The sequence below is a fragment of the Styela clava genome, chromosome 13 (assembly GCF_964204865.1).
Source record: "Styela clava chromosome 13, kaStyClav1.hap1.2, whole genome shotgun sequence".
Classification (NCBI taxonomy): Eukaryota; Metazoa; Chordata; class Ascidiacea; order Stolidobranchia; family Styelidae; genus Styela; species Styela clava.
This window is the reverse complement of record NC_135262.1, coordinates 13,011,357-13,030,914: the sequence shown is the minus strand read 5'-3', so window position 1 is coordinate 13,030,914 and position 19,558 is coordinate 13,011,357. Positions and strand designations below refer to the sequence as shown.

General features: G+C 33.7%; 2 protein-coding genes across 3 annotated transcripts; one reads left to right on the top strand and one right to left on the bottom strand.

Moving 5' to 3' along the window:
• Window positions 1–1,904: 1,904 nt before the first annotated feature.
• LOC120333251 (solute carrier family 35 member F3-like) lies at window positions 1,905–7,998 on the top strand. Its single transcript, XM_039400620.2, has 8 exons — window positions 1,905–2,178; window positions 4,496–4,633; window positions 5,190–5,391; window positions 5,999–6,218; window positions 6,379–6,510; window positions 7,023–7,212; window positions 7,479–7,568; window positions 7,766–7,998. Exons 1-8 carry the CDS (start codon window positions 2,133–2,135, stop codon window positions 7,996–7,998), a joined length of 1,251 nt encoding a protein of 416 aa, XP_039256554.2. The 5' UTR covers window positions 1,905–2,132.
• On the bottom strand, window positions 7,582–18,710 carry LOC120333737 (uncharacterized). 2 transcript variants are annotated; one of them, XM_078119423.1, is made up of 13 exons: window positions 18,596–18,710; window positions 18,165–18,203; window positions 17,827–17,902; window positions 16,188–16,326; window positions 15,889–16,075; window positions 13,188–13,301; window positions 12,442–12,578; window positions 12,235–12,354; window positions 10,809–11,008; window positions 10,454–10,620; window positions 9,898–10,291; window positions 9,254–9,444; window positions 7,582–8,780 (listed from the first exon to the last, which is right to left on the bottom strand). In XM_078119423.1, the coding sequence occupies exons 1-13, from the start codon at window positions 18,648–18,650 to the stop codon at window positions 8,590–8,592; spliced, it is 2,010 nt and encodes a 669-aa protein (XP_077975549.1). In that variant the 5' UTR covers window positions 18,651–18,710; the 3' UTR covers window positions 7,582–8,589. The 2 variants fall into 2 exon arrangements, with proteins under 2 accessions (XP_077975549.1, XP_077975550.1); XM_078119424.1 differs by having other exon boundaries at window positions 8,613–8,780; window positions 9,244–9,444.
• Between the last annotated feature and the right edge of the window lie 848 nt (window positions 18,711–19,558).

Genomic DNA, 19,558 nt, shown 5'->3' with positions numbered 1-19,558 from the left:
TTTTACTAAGTACAAAAGCCCCATGATTTGTCAAATTCCAAGCCCTTGGCAACGTACTGATGGTGATGTAGAGCCATCAGGTCATTCAGTGAGGCACACAAATAGAAAGTAAAGTTCCTATAGAACTGTAGGAAATAAAATAAATATCAAGTGGACAGCATTCTGGCATTATTTTACCATTCAATATATACAATACAAGGTGCTGCTTCAGTCTGTCAGTATGTAATATACCTACATGTTTCTACTTACACTTGTGATATACCTTAAAAAATTGTCCCTATATCGTACTTTACTATAGAAAAATTTTTCACTTTTAAAATTTATAAACCATAAATTTTATTAAAAAATTTATCTAACCCCCTGCCGCTCACAAGTGGACCACTGATATCTAATTCAGTAATTTTAGCGTAGTTAACACGCAAAACTATAAAAACGAGGCAATGTTTACAACCCTGCTTGAACATCTATCTGAGCTTCTGCAGAAACTGCAATTATTTCTGATTGGGTATGGGTAAGAGTTAATGTAACAAACAAGGAAATCGATGCTCCAGGAAATCCTAATGTTGCGTAGCTAAGTACAGGTAATACAGTAATAGGCTATTGTTCAGTTGTTACACACTAAATACTGAAATATTGTATTTCATATCATTTTAATAATAGGCACTAGAATAGACTTGAAAAAAGCCAAAAAAACGCCAAAAAGCCAAACGGAAATTCTGACGCCAAACGCCTTTGAAAAAAGCCAAAAATGGCAAATTTGGCGTTAAAAAAGCCAATATGGCAACCCTGGCCACACTCTTGCTACAGCATCCTTGCGTAATACGCATACGGATACACCTGCTCAAAGGCATATAGAGCAAGGAAAAGTAGTTAATTTTCACGCAACCTTAACTGTTAGTTAACTTTTGATTACTGTGATTAAATATAAAAAGACAGAATAATTAAGGTATATTTCATTCGTACTGAAATTTCCGAAACGTGATGTCCGTGTAAACAGAAACTCTTAATATTTTGATATGGGTAGTTATGTAGCCTACGTCGTAAGGATAGAAATTTACATATAATAATTTCAATCAGTGCCTAATTATCTTGAGAAAATAAATTTTAATTTGATAATGACCGGGTGAACTTTTGTTCCTGGAAGCTATATTTTTGTAATTTGATTCCTACGGAAGTCTTCGTTGGAATTTGGGGTAAAATTAAGTTACTGTGCATGGATCAGTGTCAAAATTAGAATATTTGAGACGCGGACACTCTAGTTCTTTAGTCACTTCGGAAAGCTTCTCAACTAATTGGTCACTTTGACAAAAGATAGCTTCCAATTTCTCATTTGTTGAGAATTATTTATGACTAATTCGTTAATTGGACTCGATATCTTCTTATCATGTTCTCTTTTTGAGTCTTCCAGTAGGTCCCTTATATTTTCTTCTACTATTGCTTTGATTCCGATTTTTAATTTTTTTGTTACACGCAACTCCATCGAATGCAGTTTTATCTTCAATTAATCAATTTTCCCTTCCATTGTAATCGGATTGAAATTACCAAGTAGTCTAAGTTAGTTTTAAGTATATATATATATATACAAGAATCTGTGAATCTTAATAAAACAGCGAATGATGACCTCGACGCTAGCTAGTAGTCATTAGTCAACTCTGTACGAATTACGGCTTCGACATGTACTAGACCAGGGGCGTGCAACTGTTTAGCGCAATGGGCCACAAACTACAAGTATAGTGATACCGGGGGCCTGACCATCGAACAACCCATAACTTTCTATGAATAATATATTTAATGAAAGAGCACGTACAATCAATTTATTCATTGGGTAGTTGATTAACAGGTATATACTTTACAGGGCATTGAAGCAAATTGTATGTACAAGACTTCAACTATTTCCCGATTAAAAATGCGTGAATGTCGGCGCTTCATTACTAAATATTGAGTTATTATAAATTTTAATCTGATGCGAAAGAGACATTGGTTTTGCGTAGTTCGAAAGTAAACATTACGACAAGCAGTACATTACTAACAATCAGTGTAAATAAACCGACAGTTTACAGCGATAATTTGTCAGCTAATTTAATCATGCGGACGAGTTTTATTATACGTACTCGAATTTTGTGACAATCACAATGGAACATTCGCCACCATCCAGTCTGCGACGAATTGATAATAAAGGTAAGGAGTTTCAATTTGATGCTGAAAGGTTTTACTATTGTATGATTGTTATTGGCTAGATAAATGATACTTGACAAGACAGGTCAAAAGTCAGGGCTGTTTTACAAAAGGGGACATGAAATACTAGGAAACATTCCGCAAACGTCTAAATATCGACATGAAGCAGTGGCTGTAACCAAGCATCTACAAGGTATAGATTTATTAGACAAAGAAAGAATGGGATTCGAATAACTTGAACTATTTTGATATCGCTGTAACTTTTGGCAAGCATTGATTCAATTCATCATTTGGCAGATTGAGATATAAAAAATCAGCTTTTGAAAGGACATGTGTAAAACTTTGGATTATCTCTTAACATCAATATTATCATGACATTGTAAGCATTTCTGTCATAATGTTTAGTTTTGGCGTAGAAATGTATAACTCTCTGTGTGACAATTCAGTTTGGTTTTGAGATGTAATAAGAACTAGAATGCCCACAGAATAATATGTGTTCTGAATCACGTCATTGTCTGTATTTATACACTTCCCGCGTGTATGACACAGGCATGTATCATTACAATGCTCACAAGTTTAGAGTGCGATACAGAAAGTATCTATCTCATCGTTGTTTTTCGCCTATATTTAATGTCCATTGCCGATGCAGTACTTTTTAAACTCATTTGAAGTTTTGCAACTTTCTAAAATTTTCGTTTGTTGTGCTTGTCTTGTTTGTTATCATTATTTTGTACTTCTATGTTATATATTTATCATTATAAAGTAACACCGAGTGGAAAAATTTTTAATCCCAAAAATATAAAAGTACAGGGAGTCCTAGGGTTACGACGTTGCAAGTAAACTGAAACCAGATAGAAGGGTAGATCGCAGTATTAGAAAGACATCGGTTAAAAAACTTGTGGATGAATAGAGCTCACGTAAGCACCAAAAAATAACCTGATGGATGATTCCGTTCAATTATAGGCGTGAAATGTTTTTAAAGTTGCGCTGTAACAAACGATAAAGAATATAACGAAGATTAGTATATATATATATTTGTTCAAGAAAATGTAAATCACATTTAACAAACAAAATTATCGGAATTTGTTTGAACTTGTGCAGATAAGTACACACGTGGCGATGAAAAACTCTAATAATGATTGTAGTACAAATTTCTGATGACGCATTTATGAGAATAGTCAATACTTCCTCACAATGACATAGCGTTTTAGACTGACAAGTGCTACGTGGTATATGAATAGTTGGTGATGCAACAAGAGTAATATATACTCAAATGAGACAGGCTGTTCTTGACATAGAATGTAATTTCTTGATGTTCGATAATTGATTTTTTTTCAGTTATGTGTTGAAAAATAATGGTTAACATAAAAAAACACAGCTTCTATTTCTCGGTTTTACTCTTCTGGAATGAAGTCTTTGTAACTATAGATCATTAACCCATCAAAATCTATGCATTTAGACAACGATAAGCTTGCATTTTTGCTGTGAAAAATTCATCAAACCCTTTCTTCTTAAAGCTGCATCAAAAAATGGATCGGTCTCTTTCAACATAAATCCTTCATCCAATTATTTATATATTATTTTAAAATTATTCACGGATTGGGTCACGCCTTCAAATTGGGTAATTTTTTTTATACAAGTAACTAACTACACAAAAATATGGCACTGCTGTTTTTGCAATGCCCAAATCTTCTGAGGGTTCTTAATAGCCCTTTCAGAAGGTTCATAACCTTGAATGAGATGGCAAACATATGTTCAGCAATGATCTTAGATCAGTAGTAGAAATCGAGACCTATGATCGACAACGCCAACGTGCATTAGGTAACATACATATCCTCATGCATGAAGTCTTAGCTTTGTATTTTATCAAATTTTAATAATATCCAATCTTTTCGCTCTCTACCAAAAGTACTGCTTTAGTGACGCAGTTAAAAACACGTTTTGTTAACTCTGTAAACAATTTTTTACAAAAAAATCGCAATCCATACAATTTGTACATGACGCGGCAAAGTGATCTAGATCAATGGATCTCAATCTCTATTATCTTGCGGCGTATTGTCAGCGTAAAAAATCTGAACCTTTAATGAGGATTTTGAGTAACATTCCATTTTTATTTTTATTATTAATATAAATAAATAAACAATACAGTAATGACAGTAAGTGTCAATGACCAAACTAGTCCTTGCGTCTATTCATCAGCTTGTCACGTTGAACTTTCGAACCTTGGTTCAATTTCATCCATACATTTTTCTTTGGACTTTGAGAAACGCTGATCTATATTTTAATGAAATGAATATTATCTTTCCATTTTTCCAAATAGATGAAGACGCAGACGAGTTTTATTCAGACGAAAAAAGATCTTCGATTGCATCGCAATCGTCGTCCATTATAAAAGATGCTGAAATTTCTGCCGCAAAAGAAAAATTCTGGGACGAAAAGAAGCAAAAAATCACAATTGGTATGTACATGGCCAAAATTTATAATGATAAGTTCATAGAGGCTTCTGTTCAGGTCCGATTTAATTTGGTTTATCATTTTAATCGCCAAACTTGCGAAAATTCAGAATTCCATGTCTGATATTCGTATGTATTTTGTCATTTTTGTGTAACTATAAAGTACGATATATTAGTAGATAACGTTCCATATTGTGTATTGCTACATAAATTGCTCAAGATAGCGGACCGTTTTATTTGATGATTATTAATAACATTTAACCTTCTATTCACGCAAATGAAAATTGGAATGGCTGCTTGACGTATTGTAATATACAACTCATATTAAAATGATGTTGATCTATATAGACTAATATAAACTACTGTTTGATGCACATGATAATTCAAACACATTGAAATGATGCTAACTGTTAAGTTTAATATGTTTTAACAAGAATAAGTGAACGAACACTCTTACTAGATTGGGTTTGGTAGAAATCAACTGTTGAAACGTGTTGATGCAACACGCGCTTACATTAAAAATTATCCGAGTAGCAAATATTGATTTTAACGTTCATTTAGGATGCGTCATTGTTATATTTCTTGCGGTTTCATGGGTTGGGACGCAACAATTTGCACAAAATGCCGTGCAGCTTGCCAGCTTCAATGCTCCTTACTTCACCACTTGGATGGGAACATGTTGGATGACTTTGTGCTTTCCAGCTTACACTATTTTTATAGGATTGAAATTCAGGAACCGTGCGGAAATATCAATGTCTTTCAGGTGATGTTCATTTTTCATGAACAATATTTTAGCTATGTCCTTTCGGGGTCATGTCTTTACTTCTATCATAATAGATTTAGGCATAGTTTCAAACTGCCTACTACATTTGTAATCAAAAATAATAAATTTATTTAGGTGATTGGTTCTCTGCTTTAGCGAATGGGTTACACCCATCATAAAATAAATCTTTCAGACTCGGATAATTATATTCGGAAATTAAAAAAAAGAGCAAAGAATTGAGGGCAATATCTGTTACAAAATTGATGATGATTTATAGTATGATTCTTTGCGACTTATATATATACATATGTAATAGTAAGAGAATATTTCTCTATACGAATAAATCAAATCAAACTGAAATCTCCATAAACACGATTTTTTTCTGATATTTCGAATGTGGACGTGTTGTGAAATGTCCAAAACTTATAAATTATTATTGCAATTTGCTTATAAAGTTAGTTCAGTCGTACCACGACCAATAACAAAGTGTGCCATAGAGTTATGACATTTACTTTGTATGAAAAATATATAACGAAAAAAATGAAAATGCTGAACAAAAAAACAATTCCACAGTAAGATGTGATTAGTATACTTTTTTTACATTTAGAGATGCAGCGCGAATGTTTAAAACTCCTGAAATATCGAAAACACAATTCTTCTTAAAGATTGTTCCTTTAAATATGTTGTGGCTGGCCACAAATTACCTGTATATTTCCAGCCTGAAGTATATTGCTGCAACCGATGCTTCTGCCATATTTGCTTCAAATGTTGCTTTTGTCTACATGCTGGCGTTATGCATTCTTCATGAAAGACTTTACGCTATAAGGGTATGTAGCAGTATTTTGTGAAGCTGTTAGAAAAATAAAAAATTGTCATTGTTTTATACCCTCTCATTATTACGACCCCAAATGGAATTGTCACCTAGTCCGTGTATATAATATCATTTAGCATCTGAAGGCGTTATTCTAAAAACATTCCTATTCTCAGATTTTTGCCTGCATTTTTTGCATAGCTGGGGTTGCATTATTTGCCTATGCCGATGGTTTCGTGGGCGGATCCGGAATTTTGGGAGGTACCATGATGACAGTTATATCTGCTTTTGGAGCAGCGCTTTACAAGGTAAGCGTCAGATGTGTTGATTTCTATTAGACACGAAGTGGATCTAAGGATCGTTTTGCTGTTGCATTGTCGTTGTCAGAATTCTTCTTGTTGTTGTGAAAAAATCGCTTTTCATTTTAACTACTGAACCAATTGCATTGAAATTTTCAGTGGTTAAAGATTGTTATGGTCGCTATTACTTCAATTTATTTCAAAAAGTTCTGTGGGCTCCACGGGATTCGTTTGTTTGTGTGCGATGAGGTAATCAAATTAAAAACTGTTATGTATAAACTGTTATGCCACGTAAATTTGCCCCACGTACGATAGCCATTCCACAATTTCAGCTTCGTTTATGATATGATTTTGGGAAAATTGTGGGTAAAATATTTCGTTCTGGCCTCGGTGTTTATACATTTGACCATTGCTCTCATGTTTTATAAAAAAAAGTGTATGTGATTGCAGTTATATATAAAGTATTCAGAAACTCCTCACAATCCTTTTGTGCTCCCAAATATATATAATTTATATTACAGGTTATTTTCAAGTCGTGGTTGGGAACTGCAAATTTGGGGCAAGTTTCTCTCTTCCTGTCTTTGCTCGGAGTCAGCAACGCAGTTTTTATGTGGATCGTGTTTTTGATTCTTTATTTTACTGGAGTGGAATACTTTGAAGCGGATGATATACCATGGTCAGACCTGACCACGTCGAACTTTCTTTCTTTGGGTAACTTTATTTATTCAATAATGATTATTCTATTTCGCATCCTTATTGTAAAATTGAACAAGTAAATTTAATTTGAAACGAAGAGAGATTTTCCAGATACCCATTCATTCTCCATAATATAAGAATATAACAAATTTAATTTGTTTCGTGGTTCAATCCCTTTAATGCACATGAGTAACTTTAACGTCTCACTTCAAATAAATAACTTGATAATATAAAATCTATTGAATTTTTCTATCAGGTTAATGAATGTTCCAATCTTTTAGTGTTCAACTTTGCTGTTAATTTCGGCGTGGCTTATACGTATCCTTTATTTATATCGATTGCAATGATGCTGGGAATCCCGCTCAACGCAGGTAATAAACAATGTTTAATGCTATTCGTATTGTATTATCAGAGTAGATATTTATTACGATAGGGCGTATATATTTATAGTTGAATATACAACAAACTCTACCAGAGTTACTTGTCAAGCATAATAAAAATGAACTGGAATTAATATCTATTATAAAAAAAAACACTATTTTTCCACTCATGCTGAATTTTTTTTCAGTCGTTGACATTTTTGTGAAAGGTGTTACATTCAGTCCTGCAAGGCTCGCTGCAGCTTTTCTTGTAATACTTGGTTTCTGTGTTATGCTTTTTCCGGATCACTGGAACTATCCAATCCATGACGCTTTTCTCTGTAAGTGTCAAAATTGCAAGACTTCCATCGAAAAAGAACATGCAGAAACGAACAACGGAAGAGGTTATACGAACCACAAGATTACAGAAGAAAAAGTGTGAAACCAAAAATCCACAAATTGCATGCACTATTGCTTATATCTGCAATGTGTTTTTATATAAGAATAACTGCTTAAACAATTAAGCTTCATTGTTTTGTATCATGCATAAAGTTAACTTCTATTTCATCACACCGTATCATTGCGAGATGAATATTGTTTTCGCGATAAATTTTTCATATTGAATTTGAAACAAAATCAATTTTTGAGAAGTTTTCTCATGGAAAATTCCGTGACAAAAGATTTAAGGCTACTGTAAAATTATGTTCCATAGCAGAAAAACTAACAAGAGGAATTTCAAATGAAGTGGATTGTCTGGTGGGTATAACAAAACAGTTCTTTCAACGAAGAACGATTCAAATTAAAAAAATTTGATTGATCATTTTGTACAATTCTATTTTTGATAGTTGTTTATTCGTTGATATGTAAGTATGAATTGAACGTTATCTCGAAAATACGGATTTTGAAGGTAAATAAACTGTACCGAGTTCAACCGATTTCTCAAAATTTCTAATCAGTGAACTATCGTTCACAATATTGTTGATTCAATTAGATTTTCAGTCGACAAATTATTTTTCGAGCATACTTGATGATTTCAGTAATCAGCATTTTGGAAGGCAAAGTAACAAAACATTTGCAAGAGAATATACATCATATATCCATTTTTGAACAAACAACTCTCTGCTCTGCTCACTGCTTTTCCTGGCCAGGGTCCACATTTCGGGAAGTCTTCAGGCGGTTTCACCCAATCGCTAGGTTCTCCAACTTTAAAAACCAAACTCATTCCTATAACACAAAAAAAAAAATGATCACTTTTCTCCGATATTTATGTTTTAAATACAAGAGAGCAACGCTCAAATATATGGACACGTGGACCAGAGTGAAGCAGTCCTTACCTTTGACGTTACCGGTAACGTACCCTCAAAAATTCTCCGATTTTTCAGTCGCAAGAATTTTCAGCCGTCACGCTTGACGGATTAAAAATCGTGTCCCCATAATTAAAAAGTAATACAGAGCAATTCTGGATGAAATATTAGATCTCATAAGACTCATAGAAAATTTAGGAATAAATAAATATAATAGCTTTCTGACAATCAATCTTTAACCTCTGAAAATTTCAAAGCAATCGGTCCAGTATTCGAAGAGAAAAGCAATTTTATAATTATGAAGACGAAAATTAACAAGAACAACAACAAAATATTAAAATGATCGTTATGTCCACTAAACGTCCAATAAATATTTGACTTACAACGTTTTACCTATATGCAAATGGAAGATCTGATGACAATGGAAGAACCAGACTCCGGGGTTATCAGCAAAAAAACGAATAACTGTGTATCCACCATGAGGAACAATAACAGTGTCTTTCAGAACTGTGTTGAAATTGTATTCTATACTACCGTTAGCATGAATTTCCTTGACCGATTCGGGAGAGAGAGAATCGCCGACCCTGAAATGTGCCAAAAGGAGATTGAGGCGTTCAATATATTATAGCAATAGGTTATAACACATCCAGCAATAACCTATGGGTTGAAAGCCGTGACACATACCCAGCCTACTGTATTTTTTACATTTCGGTATTTGATGAGAGTGACATAGACTTTGATCTAACCAGAATCCCGAGACAGAACTTATGATTCTGATTTTTTCTGTAACACAGCATAAATTCAAGGTTGGCATGACCGATGTTCTATTGAACATACTACGTCTTCAATGAATACTGTAACAATTAGGAAATTCTAAATTACTCAGATATTTTTTCATTGGCTTGAGCACAAGCATATCCATTAAACAGTTCCGATTTTCAAAATGGAAATCCTGCTACTTATCAAGTAAATGACTAAAATGTGATCCGATCATCGTATCCGATACATTAGTTAAACATGTATAGCCCATGCCTTACTTTTTCATTGCCACAACCTTGAAATGCTGTCCATGTAGATGCATAGGATGCCCGACTTCGACAAACGGAAACATGCCCTCATCATAAAGCACCAATTCTACGAGATTTCCAACTTTAGCATTGATGACGTATGGGCAAGAACAGAAGTTATTCTGGCAAAACCGGGAGGTGTTCCGGTTCCATTGAGCCGTTTCGGGATTACACAGATGATCATCATCAATATATTTCGATTGAGTTAACATGGGATATTTTGGAAACGCAAATGAGACGTTGTTTAGTTGTGAGAAGAACCGAGGAACGACGTCGGGAAATGCATAAAGCTCGGGATGATTATAACTCGGGTGATTGATCATATATATATCAAATCCAATAAAATGAGTTTGGTCCGGCGTTCCTGAAAAGTGGAAAGCATTTGTTATTTTTAGAAAAATTTCTAGCATGATTGGAGTACAATTATACGTGTCCCATTACAGGTATTAAAGATTTCATTACAGATATTATAGTCAATCCTATCTGTTCTTTGGATTTAATGGCAGAAATGCTGAGAAATCCTCACCATCATATCCTACCCTAGCCGGATATGTCCGAGAATACATCGTTTTAAGCGACGTGACCTGACTGTTGCTTTCATTTGCAGCATCAGCCCATGGATTATTCAATTCTTTTTCAGTTCCAGATGACACTGCAGTTGTACTTGGATCTGATTCGGGCGCTCCTTGATATCTGTACAGTGAGGCAAAAATAATAATAAATAAATAATGCCATCAACATCAATTTTTCCTGACATCCCCATTTAAGGTATAATCAACAGATTCTCAATTTGAGAGTGAATTTATGAATTTTAATCCGAGCTTTTAAATCACTCGAACGACATCGAAAATGAAAATTCTTTGATTTGAAATTGATTTTACCTTAAAATCGCCATCTGTGATAATCGAGCACAGCTTTCTAAGGCGCGTACTCTTATCCAGTAGTTTGCAACTTCGTTGGATGCATCAACGACGAAGTCGTATCTTTCTCCGCTGTGAATGACAAGCGACGATACCATATATGGTTCAACATCATGTCCGTCAGTTGCAATTACCTTCAGTTCGTGCCCGTCAATAGAAACCTAAAAGTTGTCATAAATGGAATGACAAATTCAGCTACCGGATGAGAATATACACAGTCGTACAATGTATGATTCATGCACAGTCCATCTCTAAAAGGTATTCTTGGTCTTTTACAGTTAATGTTCCATAGTAGGGTCAAATATTTCACGAAAAAGGGACTCCAGCTTCTCCGAAAATGCCAGTTCTATGAATAGCATCGATTTCAAAATCGCCAGTCAGACATGTAAAATCACTGATGTGACTCAGATGGGAAATGAACTACAATACCTCCCTTATAATGGCTTAGTATTGGTTTATCATGTATTTTCAGTAATACATTCCATCCCTGGCCCTGTGATGTTTTGAAAAATATGATTTCGACTGCACCATACTTGGTGTAGGTATAGAGAACTTTTAAACGTGAAAAAAACGTAAAATTGAAGATAATTTTAACGCGTAAAGGCGCGCATTAGAATGTTTACATCTTTCTATACGCGCATTGCCGTAAAAAAAAGTAACATTTTTTGCATTGAGGGGGTCTGTGCAGTAATAATTAGAGGTGTGACGTCATCAAAATTGTCAAATGGAGCGTTGATATTGAAAATGTGTAAATACAATTGTGAATTTTAGAGTAACCATTCTTGATACAATAGTGATTCTGGTATTGTTCTGTTGGCAAATAACACAAGAAAACGTCGCAATAAAAATTAATTAATTAGGAATAATTATTAACCCTCTACTAGACACAAAATCTCGCAAGTATGAGGTTGTTCAATAGAAATTTTGGAAATTTTGTCGTATAGAAAAAATATTATTAGAGCAGTGTGTTTTAAACATTTATTGCTGAATAGAACTCTACACACTATTAAAAAGCCATGAGTGAGCTTTTAGCATAATGGTTGATGAAAAAAATATTTTAAAAATAATCCATGTAAAATGGCCCCAGAGCGACAAGTTACATAGGGTTTTAAAGTACCAATTAGAAAAAAATTAACACTCAAAAAATTATAGACAATAACAGGATTACATTATAACAATTGCAGATAAAACTTTTTTTCTATCGGGATCGACCCTATATTGTCCAATTTTGTATCTTCTGCTGTATTCCGCAGGAAATAGTCCAATATTTAAACTTCATCACATTACTAAAACAAATGAAGTATGGCCCAACCATTTCAGTGCGAAGATTGCAAAAACGTGTGATTGGTACATGGCTACAAGTCACATTTATATAAAAGGTACTTACAGCATATGCACAAGAGGCAGCATTACTTATCATCCGGAATCGATAACGTGTATTTTGTTCGACATAAAAAGTCTTTCGCGGGGTAAAATGAGTAGAGTTGTCTGTTGAATTGAAGAACTCCTAAAAATAAAAAATATGAAGTTCGCTTCGTCCAAAAATGATTGTATTTCAAGTTATGTACTTGATTACTCAGCCTCCAGAAGATACCTCAAATACACCTTTTCCGTTTATTAAAACATTGTCTCCTCTGTTTGGACCACCTTCAAAGTGGTGTTTTTTGAGAAAAAAAGCTAATGTTGTTGTATGCCACCAATCTGCCAAGAATAAAACGTGCTCAGCAGAATCTTAAAATAAAAACAATAACATTTTATTAGAATGTACGCATTAATGTACTGTATTAATTTATCTTCACACCAATGAATATATGAAATACCTATTATTTCTATTAAAGGATCTTTTTTTTTATTGTGGACCTGTTGATTTTAAAAGAATAAATTATAATTTAGTTCATCAGAACTTTTATTTATTTATTATTAATTTGGCCATGAAGATTTATTAAGGCTTAATTATTTTAACCTTCAACTTATCATATAATTCTAATAAACTTTGTGATTAGCACGCGTATTTTGACTGTAAGTAAAATTTCGTATTCCACGCAAATTTTGAAAATTCCTTCATGACGTATGGCGTAATAAGACAATTTAAATGTATTGATATTATGACGTCATATTAATTTTTAATGAAGGAGGGGGGGCCTTGATGAAATAGACTCTCGTCAACATTCTGCTCTAAATGTATGGGTTCCTCTCATAAACTAGTATTATATAAGATTGAAGATATGAACCAAAAGTGTGGTATTCGTTTGTGGTTATAAAAGTTTCTAATTCCAATTAAATAAAGGTATTATAACCATCTTTTATCTAACCAAAATTTAGTTCTATATATCTACCTACCAACATCAAATTGTCCTCGGTGTGGATCATCCTCACTGTCACGATTAATGATAAGCGCGCCAGCTAAACCATCTGCTTTTTGCAAACCGGCATGTGAATGCCAAAAATGTGTTCCTGAATGATTTGAATTAGGATAAAATAAAGAAAATCAACGTTATTGAGATTATGATTTCGGTCACTACTACGTGCGAAATTGAGCACTTCCGTAGTGTGTGCACCAGGTTAGGGTTAGGTCATAACTTTATTCCGATTTTCTCCCATTTTAGTTCTAATGCGAGAGGACTGTTTGTGTTAGCCATGAAAAATACCCCCTGCGCAGGGGCGGGCTAAGCCCCTTTGGTGCCCTAAGCACTGGAGGCTTTGGTGCCCCCATATGTGTCTTTTAAAATACATATAATTAAAATAATATAATCCATCAAAAATACTCACAACCAACAGTAAAAAAATACAACTTCTACAAACATTTTTAGGTTTTCTCACATTTTTTTGACTGTGAAATTCTGCTCATATTCCCAAAACTAATCTTATTCTTACATAATACATCTTTTACATTAAATAATGAACAACACAAAATTTTGAAAAAGATGAAATTGAAATAAAACAATACCAACAGTAAGGAAGCAAACGATGTTTTTCGGTACATTTACTTGAATTTGATTCTGATAAATTTTCTCATATTATCAAAACAAGTCTCTCTCCATACTAGATACTACGCCACTGACATTACAAAGGCACCACTAACATTTGAAAAGACAGAAGTCTTTCACTTACTTTTGAAAAGTTTTTTCCTAATTTTTTTAGCTGCAAAGTCTTTGATTAGATCCTCAAAACTAAGCTTATGTAACACATCTGCCTCTATACTCAACAGAGATAAAGCATCTAGTATTCTAGTCTGTTTTGTTTCGTAGTTGTTCTGTAGGGGTTTTTAATATACTTCAGCTGAGAAAATGAACGTTCTGCTGAACAATTTGTGATCATTAATGTTAAAAATATTTTAAAGCTGCTGTCTACATTTGAAAAGGCGCACTCAATGTTATATTCTACAAGAATTTTGTAAAGTTCAGCATGACTGAATCTTGATTTTTTTTTCCTGTGTCATTGAATTTATGGAGCACATATAAATGAGACTGCTGAAGCTCAGCTGAGAAATTACTGTTGAAATCTTCTGGGTAAGCATCAATAAGCTTTTGACAACCCTGCGAATACCTTTCCTTCTCAGCAGATGAAGAGACATTTGGTTGCAGTGGTAGCGTGAGCGCTTCATAGCGTTCAAATTCATCTCGTGGAATGCGCAGCTGGCCTCGTAATGATGCATACAGATGCGCGCATGTTTGTAAGTCTACATTCTCACTTTGCAGAACTTGACTTACTCTGTGAAAATTCTGTAAAATTTTATTCCAAAACAATAACATAAAACGAATTCCAGCTCTTGCATTTTATCTGCAATATAAGTAGTCTAGCTGCCTAGGTTTGCATCAACTGGCTTAGCAGAATATGATTTCCATATATTCTGGGAATTGTCACGATTAAGACTCACGCGTCAAGTCTCAACGTGAATCGAAATACCAGATGAACCGAGTACAAACTGCAGTTTAAAATTTTACCAGTACTTATTAGTCTAGTCTACCTTACCAGAAAACTCCCCAACTTCGCTGACCTCTAGATCGCTGAAATGCGATCGCGGAACCGCCACATAGTGCGCCATTTTTAATTTTGAAGTTGTCGCTACACCAAACTTTCGACAAGTAAGTTTCAGTGTTCATCACTAATGTACCTTCTCCGAGCATCAACCTCCTTGTTGACTTCGAGTAATTGGCCAATCAGCAAGATGCAAGAAAGTGACGTAACAATGTACCCTTTTCGCATCCGCTCAGACACTTTTCTCACTCAGACAGATTTTCAGGCATGCTTGTAAACATTACCTCGTTTTCGCGTTTTTTTATCTCTATTCGTTAGTTTTTAGTTGTGTTTCGGAAATTTGAGCATAAATCAGATAATTAAATGATCACCATGTCTTTTTATAAGTTTTAATTCAATTGCAGTAAATGAAAAATTGGTGTAAAAATAGCTGTGTTAGACTAGGCTAAAATTCCTTACCGGTACTTATAAAAAGGTGATAATTGTACACCATGAAACATAATGATGGTCTCAACAAATACCCCATTTTACAGGGGCCAACTCGCGAAACCACTCTTAAAATAAGCCCCGAGAATTTTGCAATTGTAAAGTATAGGAAGAATTTTTTGGGGGTCAAAGGTCGGGGAAAGGTCCATTGATGTACACGATTTTTTAAAGGTAGTTCGCAAACCTCCAAACATTGATCGAGAAGCTTAATATGATGCTTGAGGAAAAAAAAATACGAACAAGTCTGAGTTGTCTGTTCAACTCGTAATATTTTATTAAACACCGATGAACTATTGAAAATTCTGATATAAAAATTTCTGTGGTGCCCCCCTTTGCTTGATGCCCTAAGCACGTGCTTATATTGTTTACTGGTTAATCCGCCCCTGCCCCTGCGCATAGCTTTACACAACTTGATGTAAAATAGGCGAACAAAACAGTGTTACCTCCACATTGGTACACACACTTCTGGAGCGCCCTGAATTGTAACATTGATAAAAAAAGTAGAAATATTTTGGAGATATGTTAATTTGATTCACAGAAACTCATAATTTTGGCTGAATTAACACAATATTTATACCTGGAGGATATGCCGTAAACTCATAGGTGAAAGACGTTTTTGCTGGTATGGCACATTGAGTCAACATAGGAACCCCATCCATATGTGGCGTATCTTTCATGTGAAGACCATGCCAGTGAATTCCGATTCCCTCATCGTTATCAAGTTTGTTTTTGATTATCACACGAACAGTATCATTATGGCACACCTTACATAAATAAAATGTTTTTTATTTTGTATTATAATTATGCCATATGATTGTCTTATTCATTGCTAAATCGAAAGTAAATTATACATTGGATAATTAGTTCCGCACTCACCCTGATTTGGGGTCCTGGGAATAATCTGTTAACAGTTATTAAAGGACGGCCTACTCCATCAGCCGCAACGCAATGTGGTCTTGAACAATCAGAAATTGAGAATGGACAGTCGTAGCATGCTTTGGACATTGTGTAATACCTGCAAATACAATAGAACTAGTGGATATTCCCTCATTTTACCTCGCTTTTTGAAAATTTGAAATTCGTTTTTGTTAACCTGAGATAAAAACTGGTAGTTTTAATTCAAAGTGATTTGTATCTTTTGTTTTGTACTTAAAAAGACGAACTATAGCAGTAATTTGGATCTGGGTTACAAAAAATGAAAAATTTTGCCATAATAAGTCGAAACCTTAGCGCTCTGTGCCCGGTACTGTTTGAGTTGAAAACATAACAACGATTATCCTACGTATATGACAACTTCTACTTTATTTCGTAACTGCCTCATAACCGCTTCTTGAATATGTTCTACGAGTCTCACGATGTTAAATCTTATATCACTTTCAACGTACTTTGCTCGGAACCAGAAACTCCTAATTCAACTAATGGGCAATTCAATTTACCTTGGAGAATTATAGACTCTAGTTAGCATGATATTATTCTGCCAATCCGCTTTCAGACAAATGTGTCATATCAGGCGTCATTCCATGCACTTGGCGACAATGTTACTGTTGTGAGGTCGTGTTTGGGCATGTTGCCGATACCCGAGTTGTTTTTTCAAATATGATTGTCACTCTAGCGTTATATCTTATATATAACTTATTGGGTACAAAACAAAAACGGGTATTCTAAATAGAACCTGTGAAAAAACTACGTTATGTAGATACCTTTGTACTATAACTATACTGTAATCATTTGGTACATAGGTATCTATGAAAGTTTGCAATCATTAACAATTGAACATTCAGTTATTTGCATTATATGCACTCACGTCTTGGACATTTTTATCCGAGAATATATGTACGTATATAATTTTTTTTTAAAAAACACGATAAATATTCAATGTCCATTTTTTCAGGAAACGTCACTCTTACTTATTGCACTTTTTATGTAACGTTTAAATTCTTTGAGTTTGCGAGATTTCATCTACAAACAAATATATATTGACAGAAGAGTTGAAAATGACCATGTACTGGCTTCGTAAAATAATCCGATTGTACAAAATTGATAATATTTAATATAAATTGAATAAATAAAAAGAATGAGCGATAAATCTCGTTTCAAAATATCTTAAAGCAGGTTTTTTTAGCTGGTAGCTATGCACCTGTAACGAATAATCTGAATATGACATTTTTATTTGTGAAAAAATTTGAGAATAGGAAAATATTCAATGACATTCATAGCACAAATAGGCCAAGAATATAACTATTGAGGGTTCAGAATCTCGCATGATTACGTAAATTGTCACTGATGCTAGTCCTTCAAGTAAAATGTCAGTTTTGCCTGTTCACTTTGATTTTTCTTGTGTATAAAAATATATGTGCGTATGTAGAATAGGGGATGAGATTTTTTTTTAAATTTGCTTCACTTTGTTTTGTCGTTCACGAAAAACAAATATGCTTCTAAATATTGCCACCGTTTTATTACTTTGTGTTTTAATCAACCTGTGACAGTTAATGTAATAGACTAATTCAAGTCTTACCACTCCACAACGAAATCGTATTCGCAGATTTGAGGAGAAGCTGGATATTCGCACGTTCTATCGCATGGGTGTGGATCTGAATGTTATAACACACAAATGATCACGAATGAGTATTTGAGTAATACAATGACTACATATTTCCTTGATATTTTTGAATACTAACTCTGCTTTCATTAAATGCATCCAAGCGGTAATTCAAAGAAATTTGATCTATTTTAGCCAACGTTGTCGTTCATCCATGCAGTCGTGACAAAGAGTTATTTGCTACAAGTTTGTATTGAACTTGAAACCCATCTGCCAGACGTTTTGATTAACATATACGTTCCGCTTAAACTTACCGTTAGAATTCTGTCCTGCGTCAATGACCTGAGTGTGAGCTGAAAACAAAAGTATTGTTTATATGATGCACTGTTATAAAACATTAAATGAAAATATTGTGAAACAGATGAAGACATTCCTAAACATGCACGTCAAAGAAGGCTATATGGATAAACGTGTGAATTATATTGACAGGATAGGTCTGAAACACACTATCTGTTTGTCATAAAAGATCATGCATGGTATGACCATGAGGATGATGTGAGAAAATTATACATGTAAATGTGTTTTTGATCAAATGTTAGTATTTTATTTATATTTAAAATCTAGTTTTACATAATGCTAGTAATTAATTGAGGCAATCAGATGAATAGCAACCAAAATGGTCGCAAGATCAGTATCTACATGTAAGTACATATTAAATAAAAAAAATAGTTCTTATGCTACTCACAGTCAGTCTTTACTGAAGTTGTTAATATTAACAACACACAAACAGTATCCAACATTATATCACTATTGGTGTAGTTTCTAATTGTAATATATATCTAATATTTAAAACGATAAAAGGTATTTGTTTCAAAAAGTTTTATTGATGATAATTAATTATATTCTCATATCAATGCATGCCACAACTTAAAACATAAAAATTACTAATCGAGTTGTTTTGAAAGACAAACCCCTTATATATAATGACAAATCAGAATATATTAAAAATAGTCGAATTTTTTCGTGGCCAGAATTTTTTTACTCTAAAGTCTAAACAGTCTTTGTAGCCAATTGGTCATCGCAGCGGGTATTGACTAATTTTTGAATACATTACTGAATGCAAGTTTTATTCGTTCGCTGCACAAAATCTCATAATTACAGCCGCAATAACAATAAATACTTTAATATGAAACAACTACACAAATAAATATCAGCTATAGAAATATAGCAAAAACTGACTTTCAGAAATACCATATAATCCAAGCGCATATTTAGATATCGTTTCATATTGTATCCACCCTTGTGGCAGTCAACCTTGCAAATTCCGAAATACACGTAACAAGTTCCACGAATTTGTATTAAACAATGGCAGACAACCGGTAAAGGTAGCCTACTTTGTTTGGACGAGAGACACAAGTCACACAACCATGCAAAAACAGTCATATGTAAATAATATATATATATATATATATATATACATATAAAGTTTCAACAAAATAACTAAGTTAAATCGACATTTACTAAATCAAGTTGTATGCAAATATACATATTAGCATACAATTAAACTACTAATATTTGTATACATATATATATATATAAACTTTTGTAATCTTTTAGAAATTTATTTTACTTCATAGGTCTGGAACAAAGTCATCAACTTTCAATCATTTTTGGTTGGGTGGGGCTTATGATTTTTCTGTCCCATTCC

Bases quoted from the DNA above. Each gene is read 5' to 3' on its own strand.
- LOC120333251 (XM_039400620.2), top strand. From the start codon at position 2,133: ATGGAACATTCGCCACCATCCAGTCTGCGACGAATTGATAATAAAG. The intron at 2,179-4,495 runs GTAAGGAGTTTC...TTTTCCAAATAG, and splicing joins GCGACGAATTGATAATAAAG to ATGAAGACGCAGACGAGTTT. The intron at 6,219-6,378 runs GTATGTAGCAGT...TCCTATTCTCAG, and splicing joins AAAGACTTTACGCTATAAGG to ATTTTTGCCTGCATTTTTTG.
- LOC120333737 (XM_078119423.1), bottom strand. From the start codon at position 18,650: ATGTTGGATACTGTTTGTGTGTTGTTAATATTAACAACTTCAGTAAAG. The intron at 18,204-18,595 runs GTGAGTAGCATA...TTTTGTTTTCAG, and splicing joins AACTTCAGTAAAGACTGACT to CTCACACTCAGGTCATTGAC. The intron at 11,009-12,234 runs GTAAGTACCTTT...GACAACTTTTAG, and splicing joins CTGCCTCTTGTGCATATGCT to GTTTCTATTGACGGGCACGA.